Raw genomic sequence first — 19,379 nt, 5'->3', positions numbered from 1 at the left:
GCCTCTTTGTCTAAGCAAACGTAGCTTGTTTTAATTGGTATGGGAGCAGTAGACTTGTAATATATGGAAGATGTATACCTTTTTGAGAGAGGCTTTATTGATCATAAAGTAATTCATGGGGAGAAAAAAAAAATTGCTAGGAGTTGCAGTAAATTTACTTTGTGAGGTATGTTAAACTTTGGAGGTCATTAAAACTCCAATATAAACCATGGTTGCTTCATATATTTCTATATATCAAATGTAGCTTAGTGGTTGTTCTAAACCCTGGTACTCTTGTTCCCTATCTTCCATCCATAATTAAAGAGTTAGTTTTATAATCTCATTGAAAGCCCACAGGATTAGCAGACAATGTATGTCTGGGGAACAAATTACCTAATGGCTGCGCCGCACTGTAAACAAGGATGCCATCTTTCTTCTCGGCAGCCATTAGTTTCCATTCAAAGTTTCCAAGTGTACAAGTACCCTTAACATACTAATTTTTTTCCCCCACTAATGGATATACTTAGGCCTTAATTAAGCATTGTTTAACCTAAAGGAGTTAAAATATGTAGCTTCTTGTAGCCTAATCCATGGACATGAACACATAGGAGAAACATGACTACTCTTCCAAAGAGACTCAATTAGCTGAACTGGTAGCATTTGTGCATTGGAGTTGTAACAAGAAGGCAAAACAAGTAGCTATCAAGATTAACTATACTTATATTGGCTTTGCATACATGGATTTGTGAGCTATATAAAGAGTTATGCATTGACTACCTGCAAGTTAAGAAGGCTTGTACTTGCAAAGATGTCAAGAGGAAAGGAGCATGAACCTGCAATAGATATAAGCAAATATTCTTTATGTCCAAAGTTGCATTTGTAGACATGGATGACAACTTAATATTAAGCGTGATGTGGCGACTCATCGTTTAGCATTGAGTTTTATAATAATTTTGGATGTAATTGCTGCAGTCATTTGGCAAACATCAAGCAAACAGTTGAACATAAAATTTGTGCATGTCCTCCTCATTAACAACATGGTTATGAAGAAGTACTCCAAGTCAAATAGTAAGATATAGATTAAGTTCTTCTGAAGCTACTTCTGCTCTTCCACTATCTCTAACTCGAAGCAAACAGCTGTTCCTCAAAGTCTAAGTGGCAAGATGAAAACTAACAGATAACTTTGCAAAGGAAGTCAATTACTACAAGAGACAACACACTCTCTTATTTGTTTTCTTTTAATTCTTGGGTTCATCAAATTAAACTATTACAATAGTTTAGGAAGCCAAGCTCTAGATTTAAATGTGACATAAACCTGAAGAGCTTTTAGCAAATTCTTTCTGCAATCCAAGCTTGCCTTTGTAGACAAGGATGACCACTTCATAAGTAAGTAGGAATAAGTACTCAAAAGAAGTCAAATAATAAGATATTCTATTCTTTTGAAGCTAGCTATAATGCTTCACTAGATTAGTTATTAAAGTCAATGGCTTGTCTCCTTAGCAATGAAAGATAAATTGAATGTGAGGAAGTAGAGTTTGTTGTAAGGGAAGTCCAACTTTGCCTCTCTATATAAATGCAGTCTCCCTTGACCCTAACAAGCTCAAGCTCAATTGCCTCAAGAGAGCAAGAACTCCTAATTGATTTTTTCTTTCTTTCATTTGTATTTCATCAGATCAAGCACTCACTATGATACTAAGTGGCCAAGTGAAGAGGAGAGGAGGACTCAGCAGAGCTCTGAGAAAGCAGAGAGCTAGGCTTTACATCATTTGCCGCTGCGTCGTAATGCTCCTATGCTGGAATGATTGACCTCAATGATACAAACACTTCTATTTCTTTGAACATTCTATCTTTCAACATTTTTTTCCCCCTCAATTATAGTGGATGGTTTTGGTTGAGCCATTCTATCTGTACATAAGCTGATACATGAGTATCCAGACTTTTTAGGAGGGGGTCTTCTTCTGCTCTTTATGTTGCTTGCCTTTGATCATTGGCAAGGTCAAATGAGATCAATTCTCCTCTTGCACAATAAGAAAGTACTCTTAACAGATTTAATCAAAAGAAAAGAAAGTACTCCAAGAGGGTATTAGTAACACATCCTTAGATAAATATTCTCCTTCAATCTACACCATCTCATGATCAACTCTTACTGAATATAAAAAATATTTATTGTGTGCATCTCAAAAACACTATAAATTCAGGCCTTTAACATTTTATTGCAGTCGGAACTGGCGAAATATTACATACCCATTGCATATGATAATTTGAAGAGTTGTATAGAGGTTTTATTGGTAAATAATATGGTAATATCTCATATCATCAAAATCCACAGTCATTGGTTACTACTTCCAAACAGGAGCTTATCCACAGAACTGAGCCTTGTTCAGTACTATTTTCATTATTTATGAACCACTATTGAGGAGAAAACAATAATCTCTCTAACAACAATCACAACATCATCAAAAGCTATACAATTTAAAATAACGAATCTAGCTTGCATTACTCTATACAACTTGACGGCGTGACGACAATGTAGTTATGACATATTCAGTACAAAATGTATCAGCGCAATTAAAGCAAGATCCAATAACAAAAGCTCAGTGCTTGGCATCCATATGTAAGAACTGAGTAATTAAAGCTCAAAGCTATAACCTGTTCATCTATCAAAAATGAAGAGCACCCCTACATTACAGCATAACGACAAGCAATCAGAGAAAAACAAAACAAGAAGAAGATAAAGAGGAAACATTCAGCCGAAAGATTCGCCACTCCTCGCTAAGTTGCCTATCTTTATCTCGGTTATCGATGTTTTGTCGAAAATCCACGTGCCAAGTAGGAAAATTTTAATCCAGGTCTCTCAGCCACTCTGCCGTACCGAGCTGTGGATGGCCATAAGGACAGCAGAGTGCAAGTTTAGGATTTGATTAAGCAAGTGATTAATTAATGTGTGAGTAAGTGTTTGACAGCTAACTACTGTTGGGAATTGGAACACCTTTTTCTTGGGAGACATTAATCTAAAAGCTTGCTGTCGAGCTAATGGAATCTTGGCTCCTAGTGCTGCTATCGAACTTTTAGCCTGATTCTTGAACATAACAGCTGATAAAAGCTGATAAATTTTCCAGTAAATTCTTAGTCAATCGGATCTTGAAGACTGCTTTCTAATATTTGCATGTCAGAACACACGAATGGCCTATGCCACCATGTAATGTGCATATCTAATCAAGCATCATTTAATGAGTGCTCTGTATCTGATATATATATATATACACAATGCCATCTCTATCCTAATATCAAAGGGCTCATCTGAATTCCTTCATGGATGGCATACCATAAGATAGTCAAAGAGGCAGGAAATAATAAAGAAGAACCCAAGAGTTTGAGAGTTGAGAGGGTTGTCCCCTGGGCAGTCACCAAAGTACTTGAACCAAGAGGTGCACGTGGGAATGGAAGTGGGGGACAGTTCCTAGACACAACCCATCACCCGGGTTGGAGACGATGAATAATAATAATAATAATGTTGATGCCCTTCTCTCTATATAAAGAAGCCTCCTCATTAATCGCAACCCAGTTATCTAAAACTATCTACACCTCACCTCAGGGAACTACAAGCATGAAAGGGAGCCATGGGAAGCCAAGAGGAGGGCTCAGTAGAGTTGTCAGAGAGCAGAGAGCCAAGCTCTACATCATTCGCAGATGTGTAGTTATGCTACTATGTTGGCATGACTGACCACAAGTTAATTTCTCATAGCTTCTTTTTTCCCACCCCCTCTCTTTGTTTTTCCTGCCAAGGAAATAGTGGGATAGTGGGCATTTTGTTGGGGGGTTACCCACATAAATTGTACATACTCTGTTTTTGTGGGTAGGTTTGACCTTCTTTCTTTCTTCTTTTTTTTCTTGCCTTTGGGAGTAGACAAAAGATGTAACAATCTTTTTCTTTTTTTCCCTCTTGAACCAAATGAGAATTTGATTCCAAGAGGGATTAGTAATACAATGTTACTTGAGAAATTCTCCTACTGATGATGTTAATGTTTGATCAAACATTGGTGATCTTCTAATTTAATCACTTGCCACAAGTTGATTAATTAATATGTTAGTTGCTTCCAAAAGTCCACATGGTTGGTAAAATCATATTAGGGAACTATTTAGTTACCTAATAAATCACTTCAACCCCTTAACAACCTATTTGATGATAAGATCACAAGCTCTAGAAAATTTGAAAAGAGTAGGTCTAACAATGTTAGACTGGGATATTGTAACAGCATGGTGCATCATGGCATTACCCAAAGGAAAAAGAAAAGAGGGCTCTTTCAAAGAATCACCACCATTATCGTTTAATATATGTGAAGTCCAGCTCATATTAATCAAAACTCAGTCAAAGAGTTAATAAAAGAGTTAAAAAGGAGGCTTGTCTCCTAGTCCTTTGGCAATCACACAGTGTAGTACTCTTGAGGTGTGCACGTGCGACAACTCTGAGACAAACTGATGAGGAGTTGGGCCACTGCCTCCCTTCTCCATTTCTTCTCTATGCCTCTCTGTTCACTTAGTTGCCTCTTAACTTCAGAAATTAATTTTTTTTATTATTTTAAAAATACAACTTCATATTTTATAATAGTTAATATTTTAAAAATATAAATATTATTTATTAAAATTATATGTTGTACCGCACACTAAACTAATTATCAATTTATCATTGATATCCGTTACAAATTTAAAAACATTTATCATAATTTTGATAAAAAATAAAATATATATAATTTTCTCATATTTTCTTTTACTTTATCATATCAAATAATTATTATATCTTCATTCTAAAATTCTAGTGAATATAAGAATAATTATATATTTTACTTTGCCAATCTTCCTTCCTTAGTTCCTTTTCCTTCCTTAATGCAAAGTATATAGTTTTAGAGAATCTTAGACATGACAGTAACAGAAGCAGATTCAATTTATATGGTTGGTAGATGCAGAGCAGCCAATTGTTATAGAGTACACTAGTACTCTAGTAGTGTATTTTTTTTTTTTTTTTGATTGAATGAGCTGTATTTAGCTATTGATGATTGGCTCCGGTGGGTTTAAGCCCACTTGGCCCAAAGCATACACATCCGGTGGGTTTAGGCCCACTTCTCCCAAGTCATACAGTTCTTGAGGGATTGGGTCCCCCTCTCGGATCGATCCGACCCGGGTTGCACCCAATCCCCTCATCGCCGCCCAATCGGCCAACCCGTTACACCTTCTCCCTATGTGCGCTACAGTACACTCCACAATTCTCTCCATTTGGTTTTTACACTCGCGTATGATACCTGCGATCTGCCACGGACACGGCGTTTCCTCCTTCAGTATCTTCACCAGGACCTCTGCATCCACCTCCACGTCCACCGGCTGCTCTGTCCGGAGAAGGCTCAGCCCCATTCGAAGCGCCCAAGCTTCTGCATATAGCGGTGACACTGCCGGCGCTGGCTCCCATCGAACTATTATAAGCTTCCCTCTGTCGTCTCTGACAACAGCCCCCGCTCCTGCTTGGCAAGCGTGGACGCGGAACGCTCCATCAGTGTTCAGTTTGACTCGCCCTTCCGATGGTCTTCTCCACTCGCTCTGCTCTTGTCCCGCCGCCGTTACAGCGTTTGTCGTCTCCGCCGCATATTCATTAGTCATGAACAAGCCCCGTTTCGCCACAGCGGATGCCTCCTCCCTGTTCTCTCCGAAAGCCACCCGGTTGCGCTGTTTCCATATACCCCAGCACGTGGTTGCTATTAGCGCTCGTATGTAATCGTCACTCACTGTACTCCTCCCCCAAGCCGTAGTTATCCACTCCGGGGTCACTGCGTCGCACATCTCCACCACCTCCGGTAGCATCTTATCTAGCTTGGCCCACACCTCTTTGCTGTATCTGCAGCCATAGAACAGGTGATCAATGGTCTCTCTGAACAGACCGCAAAGGCTGCACCTGTCATCTCCACCTACTCGCACTGCATGCAGCATTCCCTTAGTAGGTAGTCTCCCCCATAGGAGTTTCCAGCAAAACGTCTGCACTCTCGGCGCCACCTTTAGCTTCCACAGCCCCCTCCAGCCCGGCCACACTTCCTCCTCGGTTGGTTTGAGGAATCTATAGATGGAGGAAGGCTTCGGGCTCCCCAACGTGTGTGGCCACAAGATCCATTTATCCTTGACTCCCGCGGTAGCCAGGGCGGTGCAGGCTATTTCAAAAGCCAGCTCCAGCCCAGCTACTCCCACCAGATTGTGGTCGCTGTTTGATCTGCTCCGTAGTACCTCCGCCACTGAGAGCTCCATGCTCATCATGTCCGGGTGTATCACGCGTGGTTGCCACCTCCATGGCACTGCCGATGTCCACGGATCGTCCGCAGCAGACGAGTCCTTTCCATCACCGATCAGTTTCTGGCAACCCATTTTGATTACGCTCGCAGTGTTGTAGAGTGCTTTCCAAACTCCAGACGTTGTCCTCCAATTCCCTTGTTGCCAGGGGTGCAGCCCACCATACTTTCCATTCACGATTCTGATCCAATTCGCATCCTCTCCGTTGAGCACCCGGAACACCTGCTTACCAAGCAAACTGAATCTGGTGAGCTTCAGGCTACGCACTCCAAGGCCTCCCTCCCGCTTTGGCTGCATCACCTTGCCCCAGCTTACTAGATGCAGTCCTTTGTTACTGCCATTAGACCATAGAAAGGTCCTCGCCACTTTATTGATCGCTTCCAACACCGTATCTGGCACCCATGAGCAGCTCAGCCAGAAGGTTGGTACTGCCAACAGGGTGGACCGTACCAGGGTTAGCCTGCCGGCAAAGGAGAGGCTGTTGCGTTTCCACCATGCTAGCTTCTTGGCTACTCTCTCCACCAGCCATCTGTGCTCCTTAACCGAGACCCGTTTACCAGAAATAGGTACACCTAAATATCTGAACGGCATTCTCGCTTCCGGCATCCCCATGAGGCAGCGTATGTTATCCGCAGCTTCCTTCTCCATCCACTCCGGTAGGAACAACTCCGACTTTGCCAGGTTAACTCTTTGGTTTGTGGCCGTCGAGTAGATATCCAGGCATTCCTTGACTACATCTACATTCTGCCCAGACGCCTCAACGGTTATCAGTAGGTCATCTGCATACAGAAGGTGTGACAGGTGTATCTCCCCCACCCTATATCCCTGCAACACCCCACGAGCCATTCGATCTTTGAGTAAGCTGGATAGCATTTGCGAGACCAAGATGAAAAGATATGGGGATAGTGGGTCTCCCTGCCTCAGCCCGCGGTGGGGCGTAAACCATCTTGTCGGAGAGCCGTTCACGAGGATGGCAAATCTTGGAGACTTGATGCAGGCGCTGATCCACCGACACCACTTTGCCGGAAATCCCATGGCGTTCAGCACTCCTAGGACGGCCGGCCAGCTTACTCTGTCGTAAGCTTTCTCCATGTCTAATTTAATCATCATCAGAGGATGCCGGTGTTTGTCATTTGTCATCGAGTGCGCTATCTCCTGCGCGGCCAGGATGTTGTCGAAGATGTTCCGGCCCCTAACGAACGCCACCTGCTCTTGGTCCACCAGCCGTGGAAGTAGTCCCCTCAGTCTACCAACCAACACCTTTGCAATAACCTTATACACTACATTGCAGAGTGAGATCGGCCGGTAGTCCCGCACCGTGGCCGGTTTATCCACCTTTGGAATTAGGTTTATAAAGGTTCGCCCCCACTGCTGTGGAACCCGTGCATGTTCGAAGAAGTATTTGACAGCTTCACACAATGCAGCTCCCATCTCCTGCCAGTGGGCCAGGTAAACCTCCGCCTGTATCCCGTCCGGCCCCGGTGCTTTCCCCGCCGGCATGCTTCGTAGTGCCTCTAAGATCTCGTCGCTGCCCACCGGCTTCAGCAGTGCCATCCGGTCTTCACTGGATATTACAGGCAGCTCCATCTCCTGTGGCAGCTCCCACCTCTCGGCCGTGTTTGGTCCCCACAGCTCCTCGTAGTGCTCAAGAAATTCTTTTGCAATATGCTCTTGATCCTGCGTCCATTCCCCTTCCTTTGACCTGAGCCTTTGGATCTTGTTCCTTCGGCCCCTCAGAGTTGCCGTGAGATGGAAAAAGTGCGTATTCCTATCCCCCTCCTGCACCCATTTCAGACGAGATCGCTGCAGCCATTTCAGATTGATCTGTCGGCTTAGCGCGGCCCTCCTGTTGTAGCAGCAACGAAGGTTGGTGAAGTCAGCAGCATCCAATTCCTCTCTAGCATCCCTTTCCTCCAGTCTTTGGATCTCCATCCGCACCGCCTTCATTTCTGTCTCCAAACATCCCAGGCCTGCTTTACTCCACAGTCCGAGGTACCTCTGCATGTTCATTATCTTGTGATTAAATCCATGCATGGGGTTCCCGTGTGCAGTACCCCTCCAGGACCTAGCTATGATGTCGCGGCACTCCTTGTACTCCATCCAGTAGAGCTCGAAGCGAAAGGGCCTTCGTCTCCTCTCCGGTGTCCCTTGGGCCTGAACTAGCAATGGTGCATGGTCAGAAGATGACCTGTCCAGGTGCAGCACTCTGCTCCCAGGAAACATCCGGACCCATTCTGGGTTCGCCAAGGCTCTGTCCAATCTGACCCATATCCGATTGTCTCCCGACTGATTGTTGCACCACGTGAATGGCACCCCTTCGTACCCTAGGTCACACACTCCGGCCTCCTCCACGAACTTAGCAAAATTTGAGGATTTCGGTCCAAGCGTAACCGTAGCTCTACTTCTCTTCTCCTCCACTGCTAGGATTGCGTTAAAGTCTCCGCCAACTAGCCACGGCAAGCCAAGGCTCCCAAGCCCCGCTAGTTCTTCCCAGAGCAGTTTCTGCTGCTCCAGTTGGTTACTGGCGTAGACTGCCGTCATCAGCCACGTCTCACCCTCCTTGGATGAGACCACCATGTGTGCCGCGTACCGCGACACCGTCACCACATCGACGTAGCCTACCGCTGTCTTCCACAGTAGTATCAGTCCTCCGGATATACCTTCCGCTGGTACAGTAAAGGAGGACCACCGTCTTCCCATCGCGCGACTGACCACCTTTGCCTTTTCCCCGTCTGCATGGGTTTCCAACAAGAATATAAAATCCACACCGTGTTCTCTACTCATGTCCCGGCACCTATCCAGTACATCCTTCCTCAAGGCACCACGACAGTTCCAGTAGATTGCTTTAAACATAACACAGTTTTTAGGTTAGGCCGTCCTGCCGCGCTTCGCGGCCAGTCTTCCCTGGTCCATTTCTGTCTCCTCCACCACCATTTTTCCAGTCGACCCTGTCGCAGTGGACCCATTGCTATTTCCCACGCATACCAGTGCCCACTGCTCCTCCTTGGTGACTTCCACCTCCATTGGCTCATGATCTCCGCTTCTTGGGTTCGCCAGCACCTCCTTTAGCTTCTGCACAGCTCTGCTATGTCCCTCGCTCGGTCCGTTCGCCTCTGTTGGAGGTTTGGTGCCTGCAGCTACGACCCCGTCGTTGCATCCTCCCGTTGGGAATCTCGCACTCTCTCCACCACGAGTATCTCGCCACGTGGTCGTGAAGGTAGCTCTCCCACTTCTCTTCCCTCCCGATCCAAGCCTAATGGCGGTACCGTTGATAGTGACACACTCTTGGTCTGGCTCCAGGCTCGTACCCGAACCGCCCAAATCTACTGTCCCTGCTTGGCCAGATGTCCCGGGGTCCTTCATCTTCTGCCAGCCCAGTATATCTTCTTGCCTCTCCTTTCCTTTAGCCATCATGCGCACTTTTTGTCCGTTGGATAATTGGGTTTCGCTCTGGTTGACTTGCACCACTGTTACTTCTTCTATTTTCCTTGTAGGTTGCGCCAGGCTGTGATTTATGACCTTAGCCTTCCCTTTCATTTGCATTGACCTCACCCTATCATCATTGGGTCCTACGCTTCTCATCGATTGGCTATTCCTTCTACCTAGGTTCGAAGGTTTTGGTAACGTCTGGCTACAGTCTGCCACCTTTATCTTCCCGGTGTTCTCTGTGCATGCCTCAGCCACCCCGCTTCTCTTCCAGCTTCCATTATCGTGTAAGGGCGCCTCCTTGCTCGTCGAGTCCGACTCCCTAGGTTCCGTTTTGCCATTCCCCACCTTGGTCCCTCGTGTCCTGTCCATAGGAAACCACGCCTCGCCGGAGTACTTCGGCTGAGGAAGGTGCTAGCTATGGCCAAAGAATATGCCAAGAACGAGAAGGCACCCAAGGAGGCTACGACAAGGGGGCAGGCCAAATGGGAAGCCCCGGATGCGGGCTGGGTAAGCTCAATACAGATGGATGCTATGAGGCAGGACACTACCAAGGGGGTGCCGGTATGGTGTTGCGAGACAAAGATGGCAAGGTGCTGCAGCTCGCATGGGAGCCGTGTCCTAATAAGTCAGTCTTATACGCGGAAGCATGGGCGGCGAGGTTTAGTCTCTGGATGGTGGGCAAAGAGAGTCGAGATGGACCCCCAAGAGCTTGCCGATATCCTGCGAAATGAAAGGAGCCCTCCGTGGTGTATTAAGAATATGGTAGATGAATACAAAAGTTTGCAGAGAGAATATAGTGAGTGGAAAATATTAAATATCTATAGAGAGGCGAATAGAGTGGTGGATTGGGCAGCCAACCGTGGGAAAGTGGTTGGGTCCACTGTAATTTTGGGTCCGGCAGACCCGGTTCCCTCAAACCTATATACCATTTTGGGTGAGGAAAACCCGGGTTAGCTAGCTAACTCGGGTCAAGCCAGCTAAATGAAACTCCTTAATTTCAAAAAAAAATAAAAAGAAACAGTTTTTAACGGTGTTTAGGTAGAAATAATAGTTCGACGGCACACGTAACTTGAGTTAGTCTTTAATTACCCATTTTCTAGCTTTTTAGCTCTTAAACGATAAAAGAAAAATTAATTATAACAACTTAGAATCATGTATAAATATAAAAATACACTATCATTGCTAACAGAAGGATAATAAAGAATAAGTGGGTACGCTACCTACTCAGACATATACGACATATGATTCAATTTCAGGCATATTCTGTTTATGATTTCAGCCTACAAACAGACAGCATTTACATTTGAGGCAGATGCATCACCAGACTCATTAGTAATCTTATTTGCAAATTAAGTATCAACTAAAGTCGGTTACATGATTGTGCTGCTTATTATTATTTTTATCTTCTTTTTCCCATTTTTCTCCTGACCAAATGAGTGGCTTGATGGGGCCCTCCTAAGAATTCCAACATCCGTTCTCAAGACATCATAAACAAAATCTTACTAATCATTACAAGGCATAGATAAACATCTTAGATAGGAAAAAAAGAATATGTATATATAATTTGAATGAGATTCTGTTGGCAGTTCAGTGTTAAGGTAGTTACCATTATAAAGGTCGAGAGATTGCTTAGTTGTGATACAAGAAGATTGACGTATGAAAACCAACTCTGATTAGTGACACAATGGTGGAAATTTCAGTCCCACCTTAAAGAGGGGAGTTTGTTGCAAATGTTTGCTTGATGGGAGATTGTATCAGAAAGTTTGGTACACTGAGACTAAAACTGTTAGAAAGGTTCTGAATGAATGAGATCTTGAAGGAACCCATAATGGCGGGTAAAGTGGCAACAAAGTTGAAAGGTATTCCCTTAACTGTACTCTGTTTAGACTGCTATATATTGCCCCCATTATGAAAGGCTTCCTTAGAGGACCCAAAGATGGAAGACACTAACAAGTTCTCTGCTTCAAAGGTTTGAGAGTTTGCTGCAACTTCTAATGCAACAATTTTTAGCTGGTTAGACTAATCTAGGGATTGGATTTTGTGCTATTCTTCAAGCTCTCAAAACTTAGTCCCAACTCAGCGAGGAAATGCCAGATAAGGAGTGGCCAACCTCTGCCATGTAGACTTCAAACTGAGGTATAATGTTTTGACAACCTCTAAATTTATATTCTTTTCTAGTTGTGAGGTCTAGCTCCAGTTCAGTAACACCACTAAGACAACAATCGTAGCTAACTGACTGTATTAGACATTTCCATACAAGAACATCACTTTAGAGCCACTTCTCAGAAAAAAAAAAAGAACATCACTTTAGAGAGCCATCAATATCATGGTCTACATCTACATGCACATAAAGTGTAAATATCACTTGCAAAATTTCATGAAGAGTATGTACTTTCTATTGGGTCGCATAGTTTAATGAAAAGAAATCTCAAGCTGTATGATAACTATGTTGGATAAAGCAAACAGATAAATAACTTTCTAATAATTTCCACAGCAACGAGGGCAAAAGAAAGAGCAAGCACTTACAAGAAGGCAGCAACTGGTCTCTGCAGAGGTGACACAGCAGGTTCCTACTGCACAAGGTTTGCTATTGACAACTGAAAGGCCTCAGGTCATCCCGCTTGTCCAAAATTCTTACTTGAAAAACATGAGTATTGGCTTATTATTGCTGTAATATCTAACACTATGATCTACAGAGTTTACCGAAACTGCTAATAAAAGAGCAGAGTAAGCCAATTAACTTTAGGCTTCACACTGAGCAGAGGGCAGCAAGGCGTGCTGGATACAATGATCTGGTGATGCTCTAATCAATATGACCAAAACATATTTCCTCCATTCACAATAAGATATGTTATCAAGAAATTTGATGCATCACGAAAAGCAATACCCTACATATACTGTTTCCTTCATATCCTTATTCCTCAACTACTAAAGTATGAGGTTTGCAGGTTACAAGCAAGATAAATTCCATGGAGATCCTTAAAAGATTTGAGGAGAAGATTCTAAAAGTATAATATCTATTTACTGGTTATTTCAATGACCCTATATCATATGAAGTTTTATTATCTTACAGCATGAGAAGTATGGCGCAGGTAATAGAAGAAGAAGAGATCAAGATTATGAGGAAGGAGATGGTTCCAAAGGCCCAACTGATGCCCATATTTGATAGGCCATTCATTCCACAAAGGTAGTATAATAATACAGAATTGAAAGTACTAAAAGCAACTTTAGCAAAGGATCAATTCATATGGCCATAAGGCCTGCAATCATGTACTCTCTGGTCATCTGTTTGGTTCATGGAAAGACTCCCAACGATGACAGTGAGACTAGGTACATGAGACATCTTTCTTTGACAATATCCCGCATTGGCGGGATGTCTAATGCACTTGGATGATCTTTTGCCTGGGACCCATACAATATTAATTGTTGAGTTGAGTTCCTTGATATATTCTACAGAACTATGAATAAAAAATGCAACGTAATGATTGAATTTTGTTCAGCAAAGTTCAGTATGGTTAATAAACAGTACAATCTGGCTACTTATATTTGATAGCACAAATTAAATGGAACAAAACTAAACAATTTTTCATTGTAAAATAAACTACTGCTTTTTGTATTTAATCTTTGAATTGCATGACAGGTCAACAAGACCCTTGACAGTTCCAAAGGAACCAAGTTTTCTGAAACTAAAGTGCTGCATTGGTGGAGAGTTTCATCGACACTTTTGCCATAATGCCAATGCTATCAAATAGTCAGCTTAATTAAGGACTTCAACGAAGCCTTTAGCTTTCTCAGCCTTATTCCTTTCTCTATATCTCTCTGGATCTCCGTTTGTTTCTTATTTGGTCTCACAATGTGGCAGCATTGGTCTAAAATGTTTGTACAACCAAATGTCCGTAGACAAATTATTACCATAGGAAAGCTTTTGTATGTTTTAGACCATTGAAGCTATTAAGGAAATACTGAAAATGTATGCGCACTACCTGCATTTTCTATAAATATTGAGGTGAATGTAAAATGGCATTCTTTCCTTGCGATTGTAATTTTATAATGACCTAACACATGGATCTCCATCCATTTAGAATTTCCTACCTAACCTCTCTTTTCTCTCACAATGTCACGAAGAGGGAATGCAGACAAGTACTCAGTGCAATAGCAGTAAAGAGAATAGTAATAAGAGGTAATAACTCTACGAAACAGTTGCTTATCTGGATATTCTGTGATGATAAAAAAAGCTTTCTCATTTGCGTAGAGTATGGTCAGAATATAAAAGATAGACAACAATTGTAGCAGCAACAGCTCAGAATAACAAGGAAGCAATATAAGAAATAAATCATAATGACAAGACTTAGTTACACTTGAATTTCCCCATTATTCATGTGATACAGCAGTTCTGAGTTTGAATTTGGTAATAATGAACAAATGAGCTATTAGTACACTGAAGCACCATGGAAATTCTGCACAGTACCGGAAACAATCTCTGTTATTATACAAGATAAGGTGGTGCAGGGAACAGTAATCAATGCCTATATTATCTCCAACCCTACTAATTCGTAGAACAGTTACAAGTTGCAACTAGGAAAATCACAAATGAGCAAAAAGTGCATATCAGACACATTCAAAATTCAGTGCCATGTCACATCACTCCACCCCCATTATATGTTAATCAATATGTTCAGCAGAAGAACTAGATTATTAAGTTTATAAGTTAATTTACCAAAAGATCCTTTTTTTTCCATTCTGAGAGGACCAACAGGAAGTGGAGAAAACATTTTCCTTATAGTTCTAAATGATTCCCGGTATATCTGATGAGGCTTTCATTACGAACATAATTAACTAGAAAAAAAAGGTGCTTGAGGATCTCTGATGTGGGGAAAACACCTTGGTAGTTGCAGGTCTCAAGATGGGTATATTTCACCATGTTGGTTCCATACTTCTAGAACAAATTGATCAACTGTATTATAACACAGATGAAAAATGCCCATAGGAAGTTAGGAACTAATAGATTTATATGATCAACCTTAAACCTGATAAGAGTACTCTACAAATGAACACGAGATTCCTATCCAAAGCAAAGAACCAAACAAGAGAATTCATCAAGACATGGTCATGGTTAGGAGGGAATATTTACCTCCTAAGTGCAATCATAGAGGTAGGAAGTCCCAATCTTCCTGTGACAGATCAAGAATGTCTAAACTTCCATCAACATACATTATCTGTCAAAAACTAAACAGAATAAGTCACAGACTAAGTATCAGCAACTCAGCAAATCATTAGTGGTCAATAAAACTCTCTTACAGTATGCCTTCCAGAGAAACTATCAAAATCATATATATATCCTCCATGGTACCTGAAATATTCACACCCATGCTAACTAAAATTCTCAGAAGATTGGTGATATTTACAGAATTACATGGAAAAGGAACTTTGCAGCATTAGGTCTTCCCATGAGATATGCAGTTTCTGAGATGAATAGTTGATAGACCAAACCTATTATCCCGACGCCACACACGAACAAGCTCCCCGACACAGTTCTGAAATTGCGTCTTCCTTCTATCAAGAAGCTCGTGATGTGAACTTCCTGAATTGCAACACATTACATGTTGGTCACGTAATAAATAATGCTCCTTAAATGAGTATGAAGAAACTACTCACTTGGTTTGTTGCCAAGTTGCTGCCTGCAGCTCAGAGCACCACAATAACAAACTTGATCTGCTCCAAATTGGACAAACCTGCAGATTCCATGAGATGATGAGAACCACCAAATAACAGTACTTTGTAAGACACCATAACTAGAAGCTATAAAGTGAATCAGGTTGTGTACCAAGTACCAACAATGAAGAAGCAATCTGATACAATAATGTCTGCTGAGATAGTAACATCTCAGAAGACTGAACATACTTGTAATCATAGTTTACATCCTCGCCTTTTTGTATGTCACGAAGAGCAAAGATGCCAACTCTAGTTTCCCCATCAACTCTCCTGCAACAGATTATGAAGCTATGTAAATGCTTTTATACTATTGATGGCTATCCAGAGAAAGAACAAAATACATACTAGGAGATGGAGGACAGAACTACCATTTCTGCATTTCAGTATTTGGTTCACAGCTGTGGTTTATAAACCTTGATCTGTTTCCTTTGTTTGTTGCATCAATCACCATATCATGATTCACTTCGCACAGATAGAAGTTGGTATCTCCTCGGTGCTTCATTTTCCAGAGTCTTTCCTCACAAGTTTTGTCATCAATAACTATATATATAATCAAATAAGTGACTAGTGTACATAAGACATAAGCTAGCAAAACCAAATAAGTGACTAGTGTACATAAGACATAAACTAGTGAACAACGTTAGAAGAAATAAGTACCTTCTCCCACATACTCTATAACAAAATCTCCTTGCTTTATATCTTCCTCTGCAACCAAACCAAGACCACAATTCTTTGTCTAGAAGAAAAAAGAGAGGACTGTGAAATTTAGAAGACAATAAAATGATATGATTCTTATTCGTGGAACAAAGATAGAAAGTTAGAAACTTGTAAGGCTTCAACTGAATGTGCCATAGTACAAATGCATAGAACTCCCCACAATAAATTTTTAGCTTGAAACACTATTTAGTAGAATCCAACATATTTGAGAAGAAAGCTCCACTGACCCCTTCAATATGTCAAAATACGTATAACTTACAATGTACAAGTTATACTGGAAAGTCAGGGAACTTGATACTTCTCTACCACAAGAATGGCATTCAGGCAGAAGATTTCAATTCTTGACAATTCAGATCACTAACTTCTACAGATTCATTTCAACTTCGTCAAAATTAATAATTTTAAGACTAAAGGTGCTTTTTAAAAACAGTGGACGGTTATAAATAGGACTGTACCTTCACTACTTTCATTTTCTTCACAGCTCTGTGTTGGAATGGTTTGTTGACACACTTACTACCACATTTGCAACTAGATGAACAACTTGAGAACAGCATCCTGTTAAATAGGAAGAAGAAAAAAGAAAAACACATTGAATCCTCAAGATAATGACAATTGTTGAATTATTAATATCTATAATTATATTTGTATAATTATCTGTGCATATAGGTGTTTTGTTTTTCTGCTTTCTCAACTAGTACTCAGGTGTAGAAAATGTAAATCCAGAAAGCTACATAATAAACACAGATCCAGTTCTACTACTAGTTCGTGACACACCCAGTAAAATAGAGAGCTAAGAAATGGTTGGAAATGAATATTTACCCACAAAGACAATCTTCATCACAGGCAACCAGTGATCCCAAAGAAGAGGTGCAGGAGCAGAATATGCCGTCATCCTCGACCCGTCGTTTGGTCAGATAGATGTCTTTAGAGGATCAAGGTGAAAAAATCACATAAAGAAGGAATGGAGTATACTGATAAATAGATTTTTGAAGTGTCATGAACTTCACTCTCCATAAACAGGTGGTGATCTATTACAGCATGTACACCTTTATTATTTCCTTGGCCAGTATTGTTAAGGAAAATGTGTAGCAGGATTCTATATTCAGGATCTATTCTTCAAGTTAAAGAGAACTAAAAAATATATGCCCAGGTTGAAGAGTGATAATGGAGTAGAATTATCTACAGTTCTCTCACAGTACTGGTTATTGCAAAGGATGAACTACGGCCACTGTTATAATCAGTTTCCACAAAATATAGATACACACTGTGTTGAAGACGACAAAAATAGATGTGGGCCCCAATCTGTCCCAAGTAATTACTTTTATTAGTTCAGCATCAGAGATGGAATTAGACAGGGAGAACACTAACTCAGAAGTCAGAAATAGTGTCATGATCTATATCTTAATAAAGATAAATTTCTAAACATCACATATAAAAATTTGGATCTTAATTAGAGAAGAGATTAAAAGAACATTATTAGCAAACAGTGTGAATGACTGGAGAGATAGAAGTTAAAACTATAAGGTTTAAACCATGGTTTTGTGGATACTACGCTTTATTGGTGTATAATGTGTAGACTTCCATTCTTTCAGTGAGCATGGGATATCAAAATCAACTGGACCGCTCAACTCCTTGATCATTTCTTCAAACATGTGCTCAATGCTATGTTGCTCATGCTTCTGCTTAGCAAAGACAAAAGAGAATGCTAACACCAGTTCAGTTATTGATAAAACTATACAGGTCAGGTTAATAAATGACAAAATAAGCATCGTACAATAAGAAGAAGAAGAAAACTAGAAAAGAATCAACAGCAAACTGAACATGCACATATATATGAACTTAGAGGATGTCTAAAATTTGTTTCATCCAATTTTTTCAAAAAAATATACCTAGAATTGTGACTAAGAATCAAATGATTTGATTATTTAACAACATTGAGTACAACTACTGCTGAAAACACAGCCACGATGGCGTCTACTGCATCTGTTCCACTCAAAAGTTCATCACTCTGATTTGACTTGGCAAAACAATTAGATTTCCTATTAAAGAAAGCATGATACAAATCTACTTCATCGAAAAGGACATCATGCAAGTATGCAACACATGGTTAAGGAGAATAAATGTATTTTGCAGTTACTCCTGTTGTTGGAGAAGTTGCTTCCATGAAAATAATGATACATTTAGATGGTCTACAGGGCAAGACTTACCGTCACACTAAGTGGCTCCCTCATTATTATTAATACCATGAAACAAGTTTATACAGTGATAACTCAAGAACTAATTACAAATATTGGAGTTGGGATAATATTAAGTGCAAATCATAATTGTTAACTAACAAGGAACTGCTCATCAGAGCTAAAAACAGTTGGCATCACTGGAGAACATAAATATTAGAACATTGAAAACAAACAGGTGGTGAAAACCAGCTTTCCTGCCAACAATCAGAAAGATAGAACAATTACAGTAGCGAAGGATTCCTCGTTTGTAAAACATTTCAGTTCCGTCATCTGCAGAAGAGCACATAACAAGAACCGCAAAAAGAAACAGCCCAGAACCTAAGATATGGCTCTGAATTGCGACGTCAAGAGACAACCACACAAGGAGGGGCATCTCTTGTAATGCTACCATACGAAATCAAGAGACCCAATATTCGTAATGCCTACAAAGAACGCTATTATCAACCGATCCCCAATCCCTTACTAGATAACCAGTCATAGACGAAGAACGAGGGATATTTATCAATAAAAACCTTCCAAAATTTTTAATTAAATTAGCAGCAGAAAGTTTTGGAAGATCTACGACAACAAAAAAGGAAAAGAGAAAACTCATCCAAGAAATCTTTATCAAGAAAAATCCGCGTATTAAGTTGGCAGCAGAAGAATTTGGAAAATCCCCAACAACAAGAAACGAAAGGAAAAAAAATGTCCCGTCCAAGAAATTGATACCTTTCTCTCCCGAAATTTTTTCGAACGGCATCAATTTCTTGGAAAGAAAGGATCAAAACTCACCTTAATCTTGGTTCCGGGCATGGCGGTGGGAGTCGAGGGCGAGAAGGTGGAAGCGAAGGTCGAAAGATCGCGTCGGTTTTGAATTGGGACAAAAAGGGAAAGGAAGAGGAGAGAGGAAGAGGAAGAGGAGGGAAAATTTTGGGCATGAAATTTTTTGATGCTTTCTTTCGGATCGGGTGGGGATGAGCGTAACGGAGATGAACCGAA

General features: G+C 41.2%; 3 protein-coding genes across 7 annotated transcripts; 2 read left to right on the top strand and 1 right to left on the bottom strand.

Annotated features, from left to right (window-relative positions):
• The first annotated feature begins 3,563 nt into the window (after nt 1-3,563).
• LOC140774686 (small polypeptide DEVIL 4-like) lies at nt 3,564-3,973 on the top strand. Its single transcript, XM_073117773.1, has one exon. The coding sequence runs from the start codon at nt 3,587-3,589 to the stop codon at nt 3,701-3,703; it is 117 nt and encodes a 38-aa protein (XP_072973874.1). The 5' UTR covers nt 3,564-3,586; the 3' UTR covers nt 3,704-3,973.
• A 6,179-nt stretch (nt 3,974-10,152) lies between these two features.
• Nucleotides 10,153-13,775, top strand: LOC140773294 (uncharacterized). The gene is made up of 8 exons (XM_073115771.1): nt 10,153-10,497; nt 11,651-11,704; nt 11,791-11,871; nt 12,230-12,346; nt 12,432-12,530; nt 12,684-12,743; nt 12,828-12,922; nt 13,376-13,775. Exons 1-8 carry the CDS (start codon nt 10,153-10,155, stop codon nt 13,485-13,487), a joined length of 963 nt encoding a protein of 320 aa, XP_072971872.1. The 3' UTR covers nt 13,488-13,775.
• A 209-nt stretch (nt 13,776-13,984) lies between these two features.
• On the bottom strand, nt 13,985-19,322 carry LOC140774429 (histone-lysine N-methyltransferase ASHH3-like). Of its 5 annotated transcripts, XR_012106592.1 has the most exons (13): nt 19,173-19,322; nt 17,714-17,843; nt 16,984-17,086; nt 16,620-16,719; nt 16,105-16,183; nt 15,816-15,987; nt 15,637-15,717; nt 15,391-15,467; nt 15,226-15,316; nt 15,034-15,085; nt 14,867-14,951; nt 14,617-14,689; nt 13,985-14,192 (listed from the first exon to the last, which is right to left on the bottom strand). XR_012106592.1 is itself a non-coding variant. In XM_073117431.1 (12 exons), the coding sequence occupies exons 1-11, from the start codon at nt 19,191-19,193 to the stop codon at nt 14,880-14,882; spliced, it is 978 nt and encodes a 325-aa protein (XP_072973532.1). In that variant the 5' UTR covers nt 19,194-19,322; the 3' UTR covers nt 13,985-14,689; nt 14,867-14,879. The 5 variants fall into 5 exon arrangements, 3 of the variants coding, with proteins under 3 accessions (XP_072973532.1, XP_072973531.1, XP_072973533.1); XM_073117431.1 differs by having other exon boundaries at nt 13,985-14,689; XM_073117430.1 differs by lacking the exon at nt 14,617-14,689.
• Nucleotides 19,323-19,379: the final 57 nt, after the last annotated feature.

This window comes from Typha angustifolia, chromosome 13 (assembly GCF_048772165.1).
Source record: "Typha angustifolia cultivar Huaian chromosome 13, ASM4877216v1, whole genome shotgun sequence".
NCBI classification, from domain to species: domain Eukaryota; kingdom Viridiplantae; phylum Streptophyta; class Magnoliopsida; order Poales; family Typhaceae; genus Typha; species Typha angustifolia.
Note: the sequence above shows the minus strand (reverse complement) of the source record. Positions and strands in the feature narration are given on the sequence as shown.